Raw genomic sequence first — 21,382 nt, 5'->3', positions numbered from 1 at the left:
GGGTGAGCTGTACACGCTCATGGAATCTGTCTTCTTAATCCCGTCATGTTCTTCAGTTTCTTTTTGTTCCGCTTGGTCAGAAAATAACGGACCAGTGTTCAGGGGAGAAATTGCTCATTTGGAGTGTGTATGCATGCATGTGTGTGGGTGTCATAGGATAACCCAATATACCAGTGATCTCATTTTAGGCTCTGTCAGATTGCCATGACCTCAGCTTTAGCTCAATAAGCTTTTTGGGAGAGGAGTCGTAGGGCTTTCAAACTGGTCACACGGTAACCTCCACACCCTCCATGTCCACACACAAGCACTAAAACAACACCTTCTTCTTCTCTCAGCCTGAAGACTAATGCCTCTGTACTCTGCATTAGTAGGCCCGAGGAAACACTTTTATGTGAGTTAAATCAGTTAAGCTCCTATGAAATTATAGAAATTTTACACAGTGAGTCCTACAATATAACTCTGGCAGCTTTTCAAATAAACATTCAGCGCGAGCTTCATAAGTCTGTGAACTAAAATGGCATGCAGAATGTGCAACAGGAGGTTACGTCAGCCTTATGATAGCGGAAAATAAGCGGGGGGAAGTTGAATGACTGCATCTCCGCTTTGAAGGTATTTCTGTTATGATTTAAAGTGTCGGCATGGCGTTAGGAGGAACAAGCAGCTGCCATAAAACATCACAGGAACACAGCTGTCGGGTGTCAGACAAGAACTTAAAACCTGTTTCAAATCTAAAAGCACCAACAAAAAGGCTTATCTTTAAAATGTCGTACGTACAGTGCAATACAGTTAACAATGCGGGAAAATGTTCAAATATGTAAATACACTCAGATCCTTCAGTCCTTATGTTTGGAATTATATGCTATAATAAAGTAGTGATGTTTTATATTGTATGTTACTTTTGACACTACTGCTTTCCTTCTCCCCACAGACTGTGGAGTACAACATCTTTGAAGGCACAGAGGTGCGCGGCGGGCCTCTGGTCGTGATCAGCCAGGGAAAGATTGTTTTGGAGGACGGGAACCTCCACGTCACAGAGGGCTCAGGACGTTACGTGGTCCGTAAACCTTTCCCTGACTATGTCTACAAGAGGATAAAAGCTCGCAGCAGGGTACAACACTCCTCTTTGTCTGCTAGGGTCTGTGTTTAACCGTTTAATCGGATGGTAACATACTGGAAGTCATTTTGACATTAAAGTTGCTACCCACACCCAGCAATTTCTTTTACGATTGGTAATTTGTGGAAAATTGGAAGGATGTTACATCTTGTTAGGAATTGGCCAAACTGTCCACACATCCAGCTCCACAGCGTGAATCTTTCCTTGCTAGTTTCCAGTGCTGTGACTGACCTGTGTCTCATTTCCAACAATGCAGCTGGCTGAGCTGAGAGGCGTACCCAGGGGACTGTATGATGGTCCAGTCTGTGAGGTGTCAGTCACTCCTAAAACCATGACTCCAGCCTCCTCTGCCAAGACTTCACCTGCCAAACAGCCTGGCCAACCCGTCCGCAACCTGCACCAATCTGGCTTCAGCCTATCCGGTCAGTTGTGTTACCATCAGTTCTGGAGTCATTTTTGGGATGTTGAAGCACTGAATCCATTTTGGGGAGAGATTTAAAACCATTTACTTTCTTTTTGTATATCAGAGACTCAACATTGATGAGTCAAATTTTGCACTAAATTTAATCTGCATGAAAAGCCTAAACTAAGGGATTCTTTCATGACATACAGAGTTAAACACTGCATGCATAGCCCCATATTGCTCTCAAATAAGCCATGCATTCATTCAAGTGTAAGGGGCAGACTTTACACTGAAATTGGATCCTTCTGTTGGACCGTGGCTACCTATCAAAAATAAAATAAAAGAGGCAGTTGGATACTATGCACCATAAAAATCTTTACATTTGTCTTTCAGAGCTAATAATAATAATAATTGGTAAATTTGTGTGAATATTCATTATCCATTTATTTTGTTATTGCTGTAGTTTCATATTTTTTTTTGATTGATTGAATCTTTATTTTGAACATGTTGAAAAAGTACAACAAAATAGAATTAAAAGAGACAAATGAACAAAGCAAAACAAAAGGAAAACGAGCAACCACAACTCCAAATAAAGTTCATGTTCAAAAAGGAGCAGGAAGAAGCATAAGCTTATTTAATCCCACCCCTTTTCCACTATATAGTATCAATAGACTACAAAAATACCTCCTTGCAATTACATTATATGTCATGTGTAATTTTTTTTTTTTTTTTTTTAATATATACATATATGTTTCTGTCTATCCATACATACGTATATACACATACGCACATATACACATTTTCACCTCAAGGATACACAACCTACAAATATACATATATACCCATACCAACATACCCGTGCACCCGCACACACATGAAAATATTAGACAAGAACACCCTATCAAATCTCTACCTTTTCCCTGTACCCTGTAAAAACCATATCCTTAAACCGCTTTTTAAACTGCGCCATGCTTGGACATTGCTTCATATCTTTACTTAGTCTGTTCCACAGCTTCACTCCACACACAGAGATGCAAAAACTTTTTAATGTTGTACGGATACGAGGATGTTTTAAATTTAATTCCCCCCTCAAATTGTATCCCCGTTCCCTTTTAGAAAACATTTTTAGAATATTGTCAGGAAGCAGGTTGTTTATTGCTTTATATATAATTTGTGCAGTGAGAAAATGAACCAGATCTGTGAATTTTAGAATTTTTGATTTTAAGAATAGTGGATTTGTATGATCTCTGTAACCAGTTTTATGGATTATCCTTATGGCCGTTTTTTGTAATATAAAGATTGATGATAGCGAACATTTGTAAGTATTGCCCCAAACTTCTGCACAGTAATTCAAATACGGTGCAATCAGGGAACAATAGAGAATGTGGAGTGATTTGTGGTCCAGAATGTGTTTTACTTTACTCAAGATTGAGACACTTCTTGAAATTTTGTTATGTATATGATTTATATGAGACTTCCAGTTTAATTTATCATCTACAATCACACCAAGAAACTTATGTTCAAGTACTCTTTCAATTTCCACACCATCTAAATGAATCTGCACTTGTGCATTTCTAAGGGAATTCCCAAATAAGATAATTTTAGTTTTACTTAGATTTAGCGATAGTTTGTTCCTGTTAAACCATTTTTTAATTTTGCACATTTCTGAAGTAATTGTATCCAGCAGCTCCTTTAGATTCCCCCCAGAACAAAAAATATTTGTGTCATCTGCAAATAATACTAATTTTAATATATCAGATGCCTTACAAATATCATTTATATAAATAATAAATAATTTTGGACCCAGTACAGAGCCTTGTGGAACACCACAAGCAATGTCCAAGCATGATGAGGAATGGACACCCAGCTTCACAAATTGTTTCCTGTCACTTAAATAATTTTTCACCCATTGCAGTACAACCCCCCTGATCCCGTACCGTTCCAGTTTATTAATTAATATGTCATGATTGATTGTGTCGAATGCTTTCTTGAGATCCAGAAATACTCCAGCTGCATACTGTTTCTGATCTATAGCATTCGTAATCTCCTCAATTGATTCAATTAATGCCAGAGATGTTGATCTTTTTGATCTGAATCCATATTGACTGTCAGAGAGTAATTTATATTTATCTAAGAATTTGTCTAATCGTTTATTAAACAGGTTTTCTAGGATTTTGGAGAATTGTGGTAGTAAAGAAACAGGCCTGTAATTTGTGAAGTGGCGTCTATCCCCGGTTTTATACAGCGGCACAACTTTAGCTATTTTCATTTTGTTTGGCACTTTTCCCGTCTGAAATGATAAGTTGCAAATATATGTTAGAGGTCCTACAATTCCTTCAATGACCTTCTTGACGATTTTCATGTCAATATCGTTACAATCAGTAGATGTTTTATATTTACACATGTGTACAATGTCAATTATTTCTTTTTCCTCCACTGATGTGAGGAACATTGAGTTAGGGTTCCTATCGATCAGGTTTTCACTACAGTCTACTGATGGCAGTGACTCTGGAATTTGTTCTGCCAGTTTTGGTCCAATATTTACAAAATAATGATTAAAGCTTTTGACCTTATCAGCAGTGTTTTCCATAATATTGCCATTGTCGATAAAGTATTCAGGATAACTTTGTTGTCCAGAATTATTTTTAATGATACCGTTTAAAACATCCCATATTCCCTTCATATTATGTTTATTGTTGTTCAATATTTTACTATAATACTCCTTTCTACATACACGTATAATATTGGTCAACTTATTTTTGTATTTTTTATATTTATTTTCAGCATCTTTTGTTCTTTGTTTTAGGATTTCCCTATAGAGTGTATGATTGACAGCTTAAAAAACCTTGCTACAGTATCTCAATCTATCCACTGTCTGAGCCGAGCTGTTTTAGCTACTCTCCCTTGAAGGCCATTTCACTTCTCTTATTGGCTGAGGGACATGTGGTATCTGGCTCCACTGACACCATAAATACCCAAGAGTGGAAAAAGGGTCTGGTACCTGAGCAGTCACTGACCTCATGAATTAAAAGTTTGGCCGCATTAAAAATGAGCAGCCACCATATACTATAACCAGTATATAACACGTCCACTTGAAGTGTGTTGTGTTATGTTTTGTTTGTCTTTTAGTTTGTTAAGATTTTGCATCTTAATTTTGTGTATTAATTACACTCAGATCTCAACATCGCCCACTTTTTAAAGGACAAAATATTTAAAAAGTACATTTTATTATGCTGGCTGAAGTTTTTCAGCCAGCATAATAGTAACTGTAAAAATAAGATTTGATTTTGATGAAATAAATAAAGGAAAATGGGGGAAAGAAAAGGCAAAGCTGCATATTTTATGTTTCAGTGTTGAGGAACTACTCATCCCACGATGCATTGCAAATTTCAGCTTCCATAACAAATGGCTTCCAGCCTTCCCAAATTGAATCGTTTTTCGTTTCCATGTGTGTGGCAAAGTGTGGCCTTGTTAGCAATACATTACGGTGCTTCATTCTGGACTGCAATCACCAATTGATGTTTTGTGCTCACATTTACATGGTAACAGCGACCTCCAGCAGCAACCTCCAACAATGTGTCCAATTGAGGACATTGCTGTTTTGGATTGTGGGTAGAGTAGTTTTTCTGCAATGTCACAAATAAAATGTGTTAGTGTTAAAACAAGGTTGATATCATGCAGACAGGAGCACATACCATTGTTTCACAGTGTCGTAGCTCGTAGTAGGTTTACTATGGATGGCTATGGCTTGTAATTAAAATCACTGTGGACAATGTGAAGGGGATTTTTTTTTCCTCCTGTGGTTGACTTCCCAAAGGAATTTTTCCTGCCACTTTCTAGTATTACAAAGACCAAAATTCATAAAACTAATCCTTTCCATTCAATCACACAGGAGCTCAGATTGATGACAACGTTCCTCGCCGGAATACCCAGCGCATCGTGGCGCCTCCAGGCGGCAGGGCAAACATCACCAGCCTGGGTTAGAGCCCCATCCTCAGGCGCTGAGGAGGAAATGAGGATTTGTGGATGTATGGCCAGCAGGAGCTGAAGTGGTGGGGGTGAAGAAGCTACAGCATTACACCAAGATTCAAACTCTTCACAACACCTCATCAGGCCACCTGTTAGCCTCCAGCCTTCATGTCCTCCTTTGCTGATTTTTCCCCCACTTCTCCCCCTAAAAACCTGTTCCTAGAGGACAGAGTTAGGAAAAACACACAAACAAAAAAAGAAGGTCTGCCTCATATGATGAAAAAATTGACAAAAAAATTGATAACACTCCTTATTTGAGCACTTTTGACTGCATTATTTCATTTTTATACTGTAATTTCTCCCTCCCATGTATCCCTGTGATATTTGCTTTGCTGTTGTTTTCATTGAGGGGTTGAGTAAGACTAATGTGATGTTATGCAGACGATAATGTTGGAGCAGGATGTCTGTTCTTTTTCCATGTTTTTTTTTTTTTTTGCATTTTGTGAGGAGTTAGAATGAAGCATGGATATAAAAACACACTAATTTCCTTTTATTCTTTCTTTTCTCAAATAGGCCAAACAGTAAGTTGCTTGAAATTGACCAATTTTGCATTTCATTCAGCCAAAAAGAATCTAATACTTCCTTCCAGCTGTTAGAAGTCTGTGATTTGTATTATATCCCATTTCAGTCGCTTCATTTTCCAGTCCATTGCTGTCTCTCATACAGTGCCACAATTGATATTTAATTGACTATTCGCCATGAAGACGGCCTTAACATTTGAAAAATTGAACATGGTAATGCTGTACTATGGGTACAGTCTGTTGGGAGTCAGCTGGAGAGTCCTGTGGAGCAGAAGGAGCTTTTGGCACGTAGTAAATAGAGCTTTATTCTTCATCTCTGTGTGTAAGGTCATTGTTAAGTGGGATTGATTTACAGGGGGAAAGAGAAAGTTGTACTTAATGTTACTTCCGACTCGGCCTTTCCTTGCCTTACTTTCTCTTTAGCGCCGTCCTTTTAGAGAACTTTTAGGAGTGTGGGGAAGGTGCCGTTCACAACGCAGCTACATGTTTTCCCATTTGTTTACATTCCCAGGAATCACAAAGGTCCATATTCTTCATTGACAGCAGTAGAAACATCTGACAACCGTCCGTCACCAAGCAGTGCATTTACATACAGAATGTCTCTCCTTCCAAATGTGACTGTTTTATACTCCCCCCTCCCCTCCACACACACACCTCATTTTCTTTCTACTCTTTATGTGCCTGAACCCACAGAAGTTGTATTGATAGTCAGATTTTAGCTTCTTGTTTTGTTATTGTTTTTGAGGTAAGTGAAGGATGTAAGATAAAAAGATGTAAAATAGCCAGGATTAACCGATTCAAAGGTGCCAGATTTTGCGCTTTCATTGGGCCTATTCTGAAGATAGAGCCCTGTAAAGATGAACAGTGCTTGATATGTTGAAATGTTCTGTTGTTTTATAGTTTTGAACTTGTTGTCAAACTGCTTTTTAGTGTCATTCTGTAACTAGGTGCCTAAGGGCTGAGCACTATTGATTTATGCTTGAAAGTAGACATGAGCTAATGTACTTCTGACTAGTGTGCAGTGTTGATGTGTGAGGAATGGGACACGCACAGCAGGCTCCTGTACAGCTCTCAGTATGGCTGTGGAGTTAGCATTGCTTCAGGCTGTACTGCAGCTGTATGCATTGTTCTTCTCCTTTTTCTTTTCTTTTCTTTTTTAACAGCACAGTCTGGTTTTATTAAGTGAAGCAACTGATTTTCACCAGTAACCATCTTTCTGCCTGTGACTAAACGCTGAATAAACTTGACATGAACATAACCAGGGGCACTTATATAAACTGGGCTTAGATTCTTTAAATGCGCCTGTCTAGTTAACATAGTGACAGCAACTTAGGGGAAACCAAAGGTGAAACACTTAGATATTCCCTACCACTAAAAGGGTTAGGGATCACTTTGAAATACAGTACAAAATAGTCATCAATGTAATATTATACTGGTGGAAAATTGGGTCAAATAACCTTGTCTTTCATTATAAACCACTGATATATATATTTTTTTTAGTGGAGATAATTTATTTGAATTTCAGGGATAGGACTACACCTCAAACGCACCACCCTTCCGGTTCTATATTTCTGAGCGCTGTGCCTCCACTACCATGCCAGGGAGCCGTTACCGATCCACACTGTGGCCTTTCCTAAACTGCAGTCACAGGTCCAGGTCCTTGCTCTCTCCAAACGCACTTCTTTCAGTAAACCTAATCATATTTGAGGTGTGATCCCTGCTATTGAAATGAGATATCCTAAGACAGCATGGAGAAGCTCAATTTCAGCAACCATGTCTCCCGTGGTCAGTGGGCACACTGATAAAAAAAAGGATGTTTTCATGTAACGGTGTGTACTGCTCCCTTCACACACTGGTGCAAAACTGGCTCTGAAAAGTGGTGGACCTGGATGCTCGATTGAGTGAGAGGACATAGTCTCTTGTTTGAGAAATAGGCATCTAATAGAACTACATATGGCAGCTTTGTTAAATAGTAGCCCTAAGAGCTTCATTGTGCTGGTTTTTGAAAAGACTAGTACACACTGTTGCATGAAACCTCTTTGTGGGGCATTTTGAGAGTGTAAACTAACTCAACTGCCCTACCTGCTTGTCTAGCCAAATTTATGGCTTCTTTAGTCACCACATTGCAGGAGGTAGCACTGTGTCACTCAAGCACAGTCTGCTGAATGTATGCCTAGATGGATGCTACATGAAAAATCAGCGATTAATGGCTTCTCATTAGAACAAATGCGCAAAAAGGACATTCCTAAGTAACCCCAAATTTCTGAGTGGTTTTGTGCATAATGTAGATATTAAAAGTTACACTTTCAGCCTTAGTGTTCCAGGTTTTCTCCCCTCTGAAAAAACAGGAAGTCTGTAGAAGGCAGACTCTTTCAGCATTACAAATGCTTTATGTATTTAAAGAATCCAAGGCAGACGGGAATGTAATAAATGCACGTCTCTGAAGCATTCAAATATGTGACGAGATAGGAATGTCTTCAAGGCAACTTAAACCTCTGCAAGTCAGAAGTGGAGAATTTTACTGTTTCACAGTTTCTTAATTCTTTTTATACTTTTCAAAAACTTCTTCAACATCCATGTTAGCATTCTGCTGCAGCTTGTAGTAAATCCAGTTACCGCTCTTTCAACGTTGGTTAAAAGTGTAGGTGAGGGTGAGGCCCACAACACCAGCACAGTCTGGCTGCATCTGCTCCTTTCGCTCTCCCTTTTCCTTCTTTCTCTTCCTCCCTTCTTGGCTCTTTGGTTGTTTCTGGCTGTTGCCGTAGAGACAGACCCCTCCACTCTCATGGGGTTCTTGCTTTTTTTGTTTGTCATGGCAACGCTTTGTCAAATTTGAGGTTGCCATCAGCAACCCGTCCTGACCTGGGGCTATTAGTACGGGTTTTTGCGGACACACACACACACACACACACACACACACACACACACACACACACACACACACACACACACACACACACACACACACACATTTTTTTCATTATTCACTTAGAGTGCTGAAACATTACTACATAATCCTGTGCTGGGTTGTGTGGAATTCAGAATGCTACCATAGTTCACAGTGCACTGCAGACTATTGAGGAAACACACACACACACACAGACTCTTAGCACACTAAACAGCAAGGAGCCGTTGCTGCATTGCAGCGCCTGTGCCTGAAAAAAATCACTCGGATATTAAATACTAGCTGTCATTATTGGCATCCTCTTCGTGTCCCATGCCTCCTCAGTTTACACGCATACACACACTTATACTCCTTTAATGCTCTGTCAGCTTGGATGCTTTTTCTATGCCATATTATTGCTAATGATATACGAGTGATATGTATGTAAGCAACATGCTGCAGATTGAGAGGAGCTTCTTTCCATTCTGAGGTTGTTGATGCTGTCAAACATCTCCTTTGCCACCTGCAGCCCCTCCGTCGCCCTCTGTAAGCCTTTAACCTTTGTGAAAGTGAAACTCTGTGATGGTATTTGTCTTGGTGGCTGTGGGGTTTCTGGGATGCTTGCTCACTATGTCAAATCCCACGGATGGTGATGTAAAAAAAAAAAAGAGGAAAAAAGAAAGAAAAAGAAAAGAAAGTAACAGCGAGGACTTCAATGAATTAAAAAAAATTTAGAAAAAATGAATTAAGTCTGTGTGTTTTTCATTACCTATTATGCGTTGTGTTAAGCAACATGTTTTCCACACAGTGCACCACACTGACAGGTGAATTAAAGGCCCTAAGGCTTTAAAATCCATAAGAAAATAAAAAGTCATTTGGTCCCTAAATAAAATAAACACACTTATCAATAAATATGATATATTTCACCAAATCATTATTTATATAGCAGTATCCTTCCTGTTATCTTGGAGAACCACCTTTAACAGCAATAATGTGAAGTTTTTTGTATGATTTTATCAGTCTCTCACATCATTATGGAGGAATTTTGGCCCACTCTTCTTCACAACATTGCCTCAGTTCATTAAGGGCATTCTTTTATGCACGGCTCTAAGTTTTCCCACCACAGCATCTTAATCGAGTTGAGGTCTGTGCTTTGACTGGACCACTGCAGCGCCTTCATTTTTTTGTTTTTTAGCCATTCTGGCACAGATTTGCTGCTTTGCTTGATATCACTGTCCTGCTGCATTTCAGCTAAGTTTTAGCTGTCATCTAGGAAAAGAGGCTTTCTCCTGGTAACCCTTCCACACAAGCCATGCTTGTTCAGTAGAAACTTTGTGCAGTTTCTCTGAGCATTGCACAGTCTGACCGTGACGTGAATTTGCTGGGAAATCCACTCCTGGGAAGACTGGCAACTGTTTTGAATGTTTTCCACATGTGAATTATCTTTCTCACTACAGAATGATGAACTTCAGATTGTTTGGAAATGACTTTATAACTTTTCCCAGATTGATGGGCAGTAACAGTTGCTAACAGTTGTTAACACACACACACACACACACACACACACACACACACACACACACACACTTGAATGCTCCAGACAAGCAAAATGCCCAATTTTGTAGAAAAATATAAAAACACAGTCTAATATGTGTAATATGCCCTTTTGTTGTTCATCTGAAGTTATATTTAAAAAATTTTAGAACTTGATGAGGGAAGGAAAATCCTCCCCCCCTCCCCTTATGTATAAAACCTTAGACTTGAAAGAAGCTGTACTTTGTTTTTATATTACTGTATTTATGAATAACTGTTTTAGGAAACTGTGTTTTATTTAGCCCAATCCGATCAGTTAAGATAGATACCTCTCATTGCACCTCTGGCATGATCTGTAACCAGTCCTTAATCACAGCAGAAGTTTTAGTTTACATGATTTGAGCGCCCTCTGTTGGCATTAAGTAGGTGTGATCGGGTAGTGTTTACAATTTTTTGCACTAGAGAGACACGGCCAAGGAAAAGGCCATACTATTTCACAGCACATTTAAAAAGCAAAAAAAGCAAATAAATAAATAAAATAAAATAAAATAAAATAAAAATACACATTCTCAACATTTGTGTATTACAGGCTTTTCATAGACCATTAAAGGTTAGAGAGCTACAAATAAAGGTAAGACATGATGCACAGTTTTCTTTAAAGAAATAGAAACAAATGTAAATGCTTAGAGGCTTTTGTCATTTAAAGGTGTAAAAAAATCACCACTCAAGTAAAATCTTTGTAAAATCAAGTGGTGGATGTTTTTGCACTAAATCTTATGTTGCCTTTTATCGTTCATCATCCTTTTAGAAAGTGGATGATTTAAGGTCCCAGCATGCTTTAAAGGCAAAAACATTAAGGACTGTTCTGAGGCCTTAGCGTAGAAATAACATCAACTTCGATACAATTATCTTTTCCAAAAATGTAATCAACAATGCGATACCATATTTAAACTTTTTCACTATCACTTGGCATTTCCCTATGTTAGGGATACAAACCCTCTATTAAACTGCACAGACTGCAGTGCTAACCTGATGGATGGCAGCATTACTCTTTGCTGTCTTTATTCAATGCAAATGCCAGCACTTATTTTTGGAACAGCCCTTGTTAAAGAAATTACTGATGTCACCCTTGGCTGAACATGCGACGGGTAACAAAAGTGAGTGTGTGAAGAATGAACCCATGACTCATCTGACTGTGCAAAGCACTTTGCTGTCAGAGAAATGCTGCCAGTGTAGTTCAGACAGACAAATGAAGGTGCAGTACTGCAATGCCAGAGACTGACTGAATGAATTTTTGGATTCAGCTAAATGTTATGAATTCATTTCCAAATTCTTGTAGAGCACTCGAGTGGAAAGGTCCTGTCTCCAACCCTGGTTGAACACCTGAGACCTGTCTGTTTGCAGTCTTCATGTTTCCACCTACAGTCAAGATGTGCACATTAGATGACCTTCAAAAATTAACGCATGCTTCTTGCTGAGAATCTGCTGGCCTTTCCATCTGCTGGAGGTAAACCAGGGTGCACCACACCTTCTGCTCATTGCATTGGGGAACAGTCTCCAGCAGTCTGCAACACTGAATATAGAAATCAGTCATACAAAGTTTATGCAGCCTATTATAGTTCTACCTTGAAGCAAAGACACATTAAATTCATGCATCCTCTGTTTCTTCACACTCTTGCGGAATGAAACTCACGAGAGTAATTTTATGTGTAGAAAATAAAACAATTACCTGATGCTATGAGTGTTAAAAACTGGGGTGTTTGTGATGTGCTTCTTTTTTGCCGTTTGAAGTGAAGACATGCAAGAGGAAGTTTGAGAACTGCTGCACTACAAAGTGAATGCAGTAAATCTTCACCAGGAAGCATGCATCAAAACTCTTTTACACTAGGTGGCAATGCTGTCATCCTGTTCGCCTTGCTCTCTCTGCTATGGAGTGTTTGTGGGATTTCCTTTTTCCAACTGGTGAATGAAATAAAAAATCTGTTGCTCTCCTTGCAAATCTCTCATGTTGGTGTACAAACTGCTTGAAAGAAAAATCACTTAGATTGGCACAACATCAGTGATACAATCAAAATGTGGTGGTAATCAGCAATTATTACTACTACCTGCAGGGCCTGTTCTCAAGAGCGTTAAAGTCAAAAGCCATCATTTCCTGTAACATAAAAGGCTTCAGAGGTGCTTTTATATGCTCTCCTCAGAGGCACATGAAAAAATGTGGGGAAAGATCTCAAAAAATATAAACTGAGTAAAGAACGGATTGAAATTTAAATTCTGCAAGGATTTCCTCTTCAGGTACAAGCCCTGCTCGCATCCTCTCAAGGAAAGTGGGAAATGTTTGTTGCATTATGGTATATAATAAAATGCAAAGGAGTGCCATGTTATGTCACACAGAGCCCCCTGGTGGCCACTTCATTAAAAGACTTTATATGTCTATCATAAGGCTGACACATACAGACAGTTCAGAGTTCCCAGACAGTGGAAAGTCATGTAAGGTAAGTGTCATATCTTTGGGCTGTAGGAGGAATCTGTATCACCTGTAGGATGCAGGATGGATCCATGCTTTCATGTTGTTTACACCAAACTCTGATTCTGCCTTTCAAATGTTGCAGCAGAAATCAAGACTCATTAGATGAGGCAACATTTTTCCAATCTTTTGCTGTGCAGTTTTGAGGATCCCATGCAAACTGTGGCCTTTACTGTTCTTAGCTGACAGGAGTGATACCCAGTGTGGACTTCTGTTGCATTTGGAAATGCTCTTCCGCATACTGATATTGATGTCTTTTTGTTCTCTTCTTATGTTAGAGGGAAAGATGGGACATTTTTCAGTTTAAATAGACTGCCGAATTGGAAAGGGTGTGTTTGGAATATAGATATTGCCAGCTTAGAGTTCTGATTATTATAACAGATTCGCACAAGGCTTTCTGTTGACTATATTACGATGGATATAGGCACTATGACCGATTGGTTATTGAAGTCCACGCTTGAAACCTGGATGTGAGCGTTTTGTTCGAGACCCTCTTGGTGTTTTGAAACGGGATGTGACTAATGAGGCAGATCTGACCGAGAAACAGAGGCCACTGCAAGTATGACTCCAGCTCGTTTTCAAAATGAACATCTTGTACTCAGTAAGACGTGAAACAACCAAGACTGTAAGCCCATCAGGAAAGCTTTTAATGAGGTCATAGATCAATTAGTATTGTTTTCCCATAGAATTTTGTACAACTGGATGAGTCACCCGTGCTGTCCATGAAAAAAAAAATCTAGAATAAATGCACTTCTACAGGCTTCAGTGTTCAGGCTTTTCAGCTACTGCTGTCGTTTATATACAGTATATGGAGCTGGCATTTTTTGTTTTGTTTTTTTCTTTGATTCTTTTGTGGTTTTTCTCTCCTTTTCTTCCCGTCTTTGTCAGGTTCTGGCTGCTGTCATTCTTTGATTGTTTCCACCTGTCCTCTCCTACCTCAGTGTATTTAGCTGCGTGTCTCGCCAGCTGTCATGTGTTAGTCAGTCACTTGCTGTTCGGAAGCTTCCACCAGTGTTGAAGCTTTATCAGCAAACTGTACTGGTGTATCAAAAGTAGAAGTGTGTAGAAACACGTCCAAAATGTTCATTTAGATTAACAGTGATTCACAAACTCATGATACCTTACACAGTTTAATTTCGAAATGACAGACAAAGGGTCAAGCCCCCCCCCCCTAAAAAAAAATGTCATAAGAGACATGATGAACATTATTTGAAATGCAAACAGAATTACCAGATAGCAAAAGTACCAAACAGCTGAATGCAAGCCTCAAACAGTTTCCTTCATATCTGTGTTTTGAGCTGATTTTAAACAACGGCTTGATTTTTGTAAAGCAGTTAGGCTGAAGAGTTTTCTTCTCTTTCTTCTCATTTTCTAAGAAATGAAAAGATCCACATGAAGTCCTAATTAGCTTCAAAGTGTCAAGGTTGACATAAATTATATTCACAAACTTGCTACATTTCCTAAGCTCCCAGCCTTTATCAAGTGGCAAACTGGGACGCTACCACTGCCGACAGAAGTGTATTGACCTTTAGATGAATCCACTAACCTTTTAAAGATTGCTATTTGGTGGCTGAAGTCAAAGTGTGGTTACACCACAGATCACTGCATTGTGTTTTTTAGAAGCCATAAACCATCTTTTTATGACACTAACATCACTTTCCTTCCTTCTGAAGAAGAAGAAGACCTTCAAATGCATCTCTCCATTCAGTTACTGTGAAAAATTGCTCTTTAATTTTTAAAGCTTACAGTAAAGAGATTTTATGTCCATTCCCACTAGACTTTTGGATAAAGGCAAAAGCAATTTCAGTGAACTAGAAAGGATCAATGTGCCAGATGTCAGCTGCCTGCTTTTAAAAACTAGTGTTCAGTGACGCGAGTATTAAATGCATCTTACATGGTATCAGCACCTTTTCGTGTGCAGGGGCTTTAAGTCCTCTCTCATTAATTTTCATTCATGACTGCCAGCATTCAAACCAGTTATTTTAAGTCCACAAACACAGGCACAATAGTTCCAAATGCCAGCACTGAAAAGGTGTTAGGAAGAGATAAATTATTTGAATAATTCATGGAGTGAATATGGGGAGTCATTCAAATGTTTTTGGATTTTTAGATTGCTTTTATAGAGTGTTTTAATTTGCTCAGATGTAATATAAAAATGCGGAAGCAACAGCTTAATTTTCTCGAGCGCCAAAAAAAACCCCACCGGTATGTCACTGCAGACCTTAACTACAGTATATTGATCTGGCAGCTTGTTTGTATTCCTTCACAGACTGTGTTCAGTTCTGGCACCGTGCCGGCAGATGCAGTGCCTGCTTCACTAATAGTAGAGCAGCTGCAGGCTTTGTTTTTTCTTTATAGATTTTCAAGTTCCTTCACTACCACAAAGGTCTGCTAGTTATTCTGGCTGATTTAGGCTTCTGGAGAGGTTGAAGTTTAAGAAGCTGCAGAGCTCTGAAAAACGTGAGGGTACAAAACTCAAAGTGAATAATAAAGATGCATATAAAGATGACAGTCAAGCTCTGTCACGGTGCCAAAAGAGAGGTTAAGTCAGGGAAATATGTAAGAGCACCTGTGTTGGTGCGTGGTGTGTGGATGTGAGATAGCTTTCATCTGTGCTTACTTGTAGCTTGTCAATGAAAACGCATGTTAAGAAGGAATACTCACTAACACAAATATAACACCAGCCAATTACATGGAGGCAAGCTAATGCATCCAGCCATACAGACATTGTCAAGGCAACCTGTTGAAATTCAAACCGAGCATTAGAACAGAGGGAGAAAAGGGTGTTTGAAGATGGTATGGTTGTTAGTGCCTGATGAGCTGGTCTGAGTATTTCAGAAACTGTGGATCCACTGTAAGTTTTCATGTCTCTTAGGTTTACAGAGAATGGTTCAAAAACGATAAAATATCCAGTGAACAAAGGTCAGAAGAGGCAAATGGCCAGACCTCTTCCAGCACAAACAAATTCAAAGCTTGGGTCCATCCCGCCTTGTATGAGCAGTTCAGTCTGCTGAACTAATGGTGTGTTTTCTTGGCATACTTTGGGGCCCTTACTACCAACTGAGTATACTTTAAACATCACTTTAAACATCACAGCCTACATGAGTATCGTTGCTGACCATGTCCATCCTTTTATGACCACAGTGGACCCATCTTCTGATAACCGCAGCCAGCAGGATAACATGCCATGTCACAAAGCTCGAATCATCTCAGCCTGGTTTCTTGAACATGACAGTGAGTTTACAATACTTGAATGGCCTTCATAGTCATCAGACCTCAGTCCAGGAGAGCACCTTTGGGATGTGGCACAATAGAAAAAAAGTGTAGCAACTGTGTGATAGTAACAATAAAATATGGATTGTGTTTCCTGCAAATTGTTGAATCTATACCACAAAAATACTCATAAGGTGTAACTTGTGAAGTGGACAGGTGACTGTATATATTCTAATAACCACTAGTTTATATTGTCTATTACCAGTTCTGTGCTGTTTTGATACACATTTTTGCCCCAGTGTAGCCAAATTTAACACTGCAAACTGTCTGAAAGAAATGTCAATTGTTGTGTGTGTTTCCATCTGCTTCTGTTATCCAGATATTCTTAGGAAGGTGAAATGTAGCAGTCTGGCTGATTGCGTGCTGGGTGGACTTGAATCGATAAAAAATGAAGAAGAAGACAAAATAATTTAAAAAAGCAGCATTAAGTGGTGCTTGTCCCAGATATTTGTTTGTGGAACACCATGTGTCTTTTTTTGGCTTGTTTTCACGTCTTTATCACATACCATATTGTTTTTTAAATATATTTGCCAACTTTTTCTACCTTAGCCAAGTGTTAATAACTTACACTATTTCTTTCTTTGTTCTTTTTTCTTTTACATTTTTTTCCCCGACATTCCAAACTCAGTTTTCTGTGCAAAATTGAAAATGCATATTTACATAATTGTGTGTGTATGTGTGTGTTTTATTGTTTCTGTAAGTAAAAAACAGGGCAATCGACCGTTCATATTGGAATGGAGGAGTAATAGATTGCGGAGAGGTTTTACCTCAGTTCAGGTGAGACAGAGCTGAGCTAAAACTGGTTTGGAGAGAGGTGCCAACTGGAGTCACTGGTACACCAGTTGTGCATCTACTAATTAGCTTTTCATTCAGTGGTGGGCTGCGAGCTAGGAGACACGTAGAGAAGCACTCAGCTGCTGGTCCCTGCCAGTCTGCACAGGAAGCCTGAGATATTGTTTAGAGAGAGCTGTGCATGTTCAGTGGGCATTTATTTCATGTTACCTAAAGTGTGTGTCTTGGAAAATATAAAGTATGTGTACTGCCAAAGTTATGTACCGAGAGTGTTGAGGTGGACCCACGGAGAGTGGAATCTCGGACCTCATAAGTACTTTCTAACACAGAGCGATGGAAACAGACCTCTGTTATGAACATCTGTAGAACTGTTCTACCGATATTTCAGGAAACCTCTATGGGTTTTGAGTTGGGACACAACAATGTCCATCTCTGATGTACTGAGGCAGACAGCAACTATGTCCCAGAGCTATTGCTGACCTTAGTTTGTCGCAGCGTTTAAGGCCACCACCTCAAGCCTGCAAATCGAATCACATGAGTAGACCAAAAAGTAACGCCATAATCCATTTGAAAAGCGCAAGCACAGGATTTAGAAAAAAATACAGCATAGGAAGAAAACATAACAACAGAACGAGAGAGCCTCATATAGGTACGAGTAGTCTGAAATGCAGGCTCCACGTGTCTCCAGGGAGGCACTAAAAACTGATGAATACTGATATTGGCAAAGTGAATTGTTCGGTTCCTAACATCAAGCATAAATCAGTAGTTCTGGAGAATGAGCCTGCAGCCAGATGACATATTAAAGGAAAAACCTAAACAATTACGGGAAAAAGCACAACAAATCCGGTCGCTTTATCATCAGGCGCACCGAGCTGCACAGCGAGGCAGTCAACATCCAACATGCTATGTGGCATTTATTAAAATTCTGAGCACGCCCAGCTGTTTCTGTGTCAAAATGGCAAGAGGGAAACGATCTAAGTGACTCTGAAAGGGAGTTCATTGTTGGGGCATGGATGATTGCTCAACTGACAGATGCAAGGAACAGTGACTAAAGTGACATCTGTGGTTATCGCTAACTGAAAAAGATCAGTGGCGGGGCTTGGAAATTGTGGTTGACAGCCCTTATTTGAGGGCTGTGATGCTTGTGCATTAGTGTGATAGGTAAGAAACGAGTCGTCCTCAGGTGCCTGAGAATGTCAGAGCAGGACGTGATGTGACTGTCAGTAAAAGCAGTCCACTGGTGAATGCCTAGAGTGGGATATTATACTAGGGTTGCAGTGCATGAACCTGTTACAGGGATGAAAGCAGGGTGGAAGCTATAAATACTAATCTAGAGATAAAAAGGACATATATCAATATCAAAAGACCAGAAGAAAGGCTTAAGACTTGAACCCTACAGTGAGGGGCTCAGTGGACACATCTTTACCAATAAATGTGCAATATTTACCACAACAGTGAATCTTAAGTAAAATTAATAAATAGCTGTGTGCTGAAAATATCTCGATCCTCAAAGTCTCCACTTTTTAGTTTACCTCTCCCAACCATTAATTGCATTACTCGACATGCAGCCAGAGCAGCAATCCTCTTTCTGACATATTGACATTCAACCAGTGCTGCATCCACTTGCTGTCATAAAATTCTTATGATGGATATGCATTTTCTGAATGCGCTGGGTGGTATGTGCTATCCACATGAGCCAGTGTGATTTGAGATGTCCCCACATGATTTCACATGCACCTCTGAAACATTTTGTGTGCTTTCAGCTGAGATTTGGATGTGATTTCTGTAAACAAGTCCTCCTTCTCCCATCTCCACCTGACCCGCCGCTTAATGGGTCATAGTGCCTCTCCAAAGAAATGGAAATTACGACATGCACCAATGTTTCTGCTGCTGGCACGAAAACCCAAAGGAAGCACATTACTCAACAGACAGTTTAATGAAAAGATTATTTTGAAGTGAACACTACAGAGGGGCTGGTGTTTGGCATTAAACTTTACTTACTGTGCATGGGAAATAAGGGTGTCTGGCAGATCATACCAACTCCTTTCACCAGCAAAAGAGAGGAAAATAGGTTAAATTATACATCATTAGCCTTCAATGAATATACAAAGAATCAAAATGACCAGTATTAGAAGAATAAAGAGAGAACAAGGAGTTTTCTGTACCACATTCTCATCATTTAGAGAAATATTTCAGCTGCCATTTGCTGCTCCCAACTTCTGGCTTCACAGAAACAGAAAGTTAATTTTACGTATAAACCCCCCAGCCCGAAAAAATAAATAAAAATATATGGTTGTTCTTCACTGTAGGATCATCTTTTCATACAACTCCTGATTGCTCCTTTCACTACTTGCACTTGCACATCTGTATCAAGCTCTAAACTCTTCCAGTGAGTCAAAAAAGTGAACCTTGGACCCTTATTTTCATTTTGAAGGTGAAGACTGAGTCACTGAGAGCTAAATTTAGCAAGCAGAGCATGCGGAAAGTGAATATTTTACTTGGTGTGACCAAAAATGTGTGCTGTGAGCAACTAAATAAGAGAACAATGGCAATGCTTCAATGCTTTGGCATCTTTTCTTTTTCTGCCAATTTATGGTGCATGTTTGAATGTCAGCAAATGATGAGCATGCACTTGGACACACTCCTGACTTTATGGACGATTTTCAGGCTTGTGTACTGTGGTGGTGATCCTTGACATGTGGCTTGGATCAGTTTAACACAGAAGTTCATGTTTGTTCCTACTTTGGCACAACAAAATTAGTTAAAATCAGTTAAAAAGAAGTCATGCATGAAGATTAGAGGTGTTTCTGTTTGGATTAAGTTTGAAGGTTGGTGCGAGCACAGACAAGTTGAAATACTTCTTTTATGTTTAAAAGGAGAGGTCAGGATCATGAAGATTTTTAATATACCTATAATAACCCTTAAGCTACCTTTCTTTACTCTAAAAGAAAGAGAGTGAGAGACCACCTCAATTATCTGGGCAGCTGCTATGCAATCCTCCAACTCCAAGAAAAACATTAGCATCTGCTACAGGAAGAAACTTTAGCATAAGATTTGACTTTTGGCCAAAACCTAATAACATATAATTCAGGGAGCCATAAAATAAAACAACTTTGTCCAATTTAATATACCTATAATAACCCTTACGCTACCTTTCTTTACTCTAAAAGAAAGAGAGTGAGAGACCACCTCACATACAGGCAACTTAAAACTTGATATTTCATTTGCTCCAGCATGAGTTTACATCCCATTAAATCACATTTTCTTTACATTTCAGCAAAATGGATCAGATGGCTGCTTGTTAAGGAATGCAAAGAGCACACAGACTGACAGACAGATGGGAGAATACATACAGAGATTCCATTATCATGATTATTATGATTGTGATGATGATTGTGATTATTATATGTTTCTGTAACTTTAAAAATCAAGAGATTAAATGATGTTACACAATATTCAGCAGGTGTTAGATCCTTCATGCGCAGGTTGTCTGTAGAGCTTACAGTAAATCACACATTTGATGTAAAACTTTCTTCAGATCAACAACAATATTTATGTGGATTTTCAGCTATGTGTTGCTTGTTGATGTTCTCTCTGCATGTACGTTAGTAACACTGTTAATAGGGTTAGGGTCACTCTGATGTGCTCACTTCTAATCAGTCCCTGTGAAAATCTTATCATCAGCTCTGCCTGCTGTGTTTTTGCCACCGCCAACGTATCCAAAACATACATAGCAGGTCTAATTCCTATCTTTTAAACCTTCCCTTTCACTCTTGCTGCTATCCTTCTGTCACAAATCACCCCTGACGCTCATCTCCACCTGCTCCACCCTCTTGTTCCCTGTCTGTTGGTTTTGATTGCTGACTTCAGATATTTAAACTCAACCACTTTCATTACTTCTCCTTCTTTCTTCACTACTACACCTGTCTCCCTCTCATTCATACACATGTATTCGATCTTGCTTCAACTGACTTTTTTTTTCCTCCCCAGAGCATACCTCCATCTCTCCCGGCTCTCTTCCACCTGCTCCCTACTCTCACTACAGATCACACTGTCATCTTGCAAACATATACTAGCAGAAAGTCCATGGAGACTTGTGACTGACCTCATTTGTGTACCACTGCAAACAAGAAGGGGCTCAGAGTCAGTGCCTGATGTAATCCCACAGCCACCCTGAATCCATCTGCCCTTCCTATCATCCTTATACATGTCCCGCTCCACCCTCAAACACATACACACACACTCCTGACTTCCTCATGCAGTACCACAATAATATACTTTCTCTAGATCCACAAAGACACAATGCAGC

General features: G+C 39.4%; 1 protein-coding gene across 3 annotated transcripts in view; it reads left to right on the top strand.

The window, feature by feature from the left end:
• Positions 1–9,620, top strand: part of dpysl2b (dihydropyrimidinase like 2b) — a 34,643-nt gene extending 25,023 nt beyond the window's left edge. For all 3 annotated transcript variants that reach the window (XM_040053157.1, XM_040053156.1, XM_040053158.1), the window contains 3 exons: positions 929–1,108; positions 1,371–1,536; positions 5,410–9,620. In XM_040053157.1, the coding sequence (XP_039909091.1) occupies positions 929–1,108; positions 1,371–1,536; positions 5,410–5,501 (438 nt within the window). In that variant the 3' untranslated portion in view covers positions 5,502–9,620. The remainder of the gene's footprint in view (positions 1–928; positions 1,109–1,370; positions 1,537–5,409) is intronic.
• The last annotated feature ends 11,762 nt before the right edge of the window (positions 9,621–21,382 follow it).

Source organism: Simochromis diagramma, unplaced genomic scaffold (assembly GCF_900408965.1).
Source record: "Simochromis diagramma unplaced genomic scaffold, fSimDia1.1 OVJJ01000596.1, whole genome shotgun sequence".
In the NCBI taxonomy this organism is placed as follows: domain Eukaryota; kingdom Metazoa; phylum Chordata; class Actinopteri; order Cichliformes; family Cichlidae; genus Simochromis; species Simochromis diagramma.
This window is presented reverse-complemented; position numbering and strand designations above follow the sequence as displayed.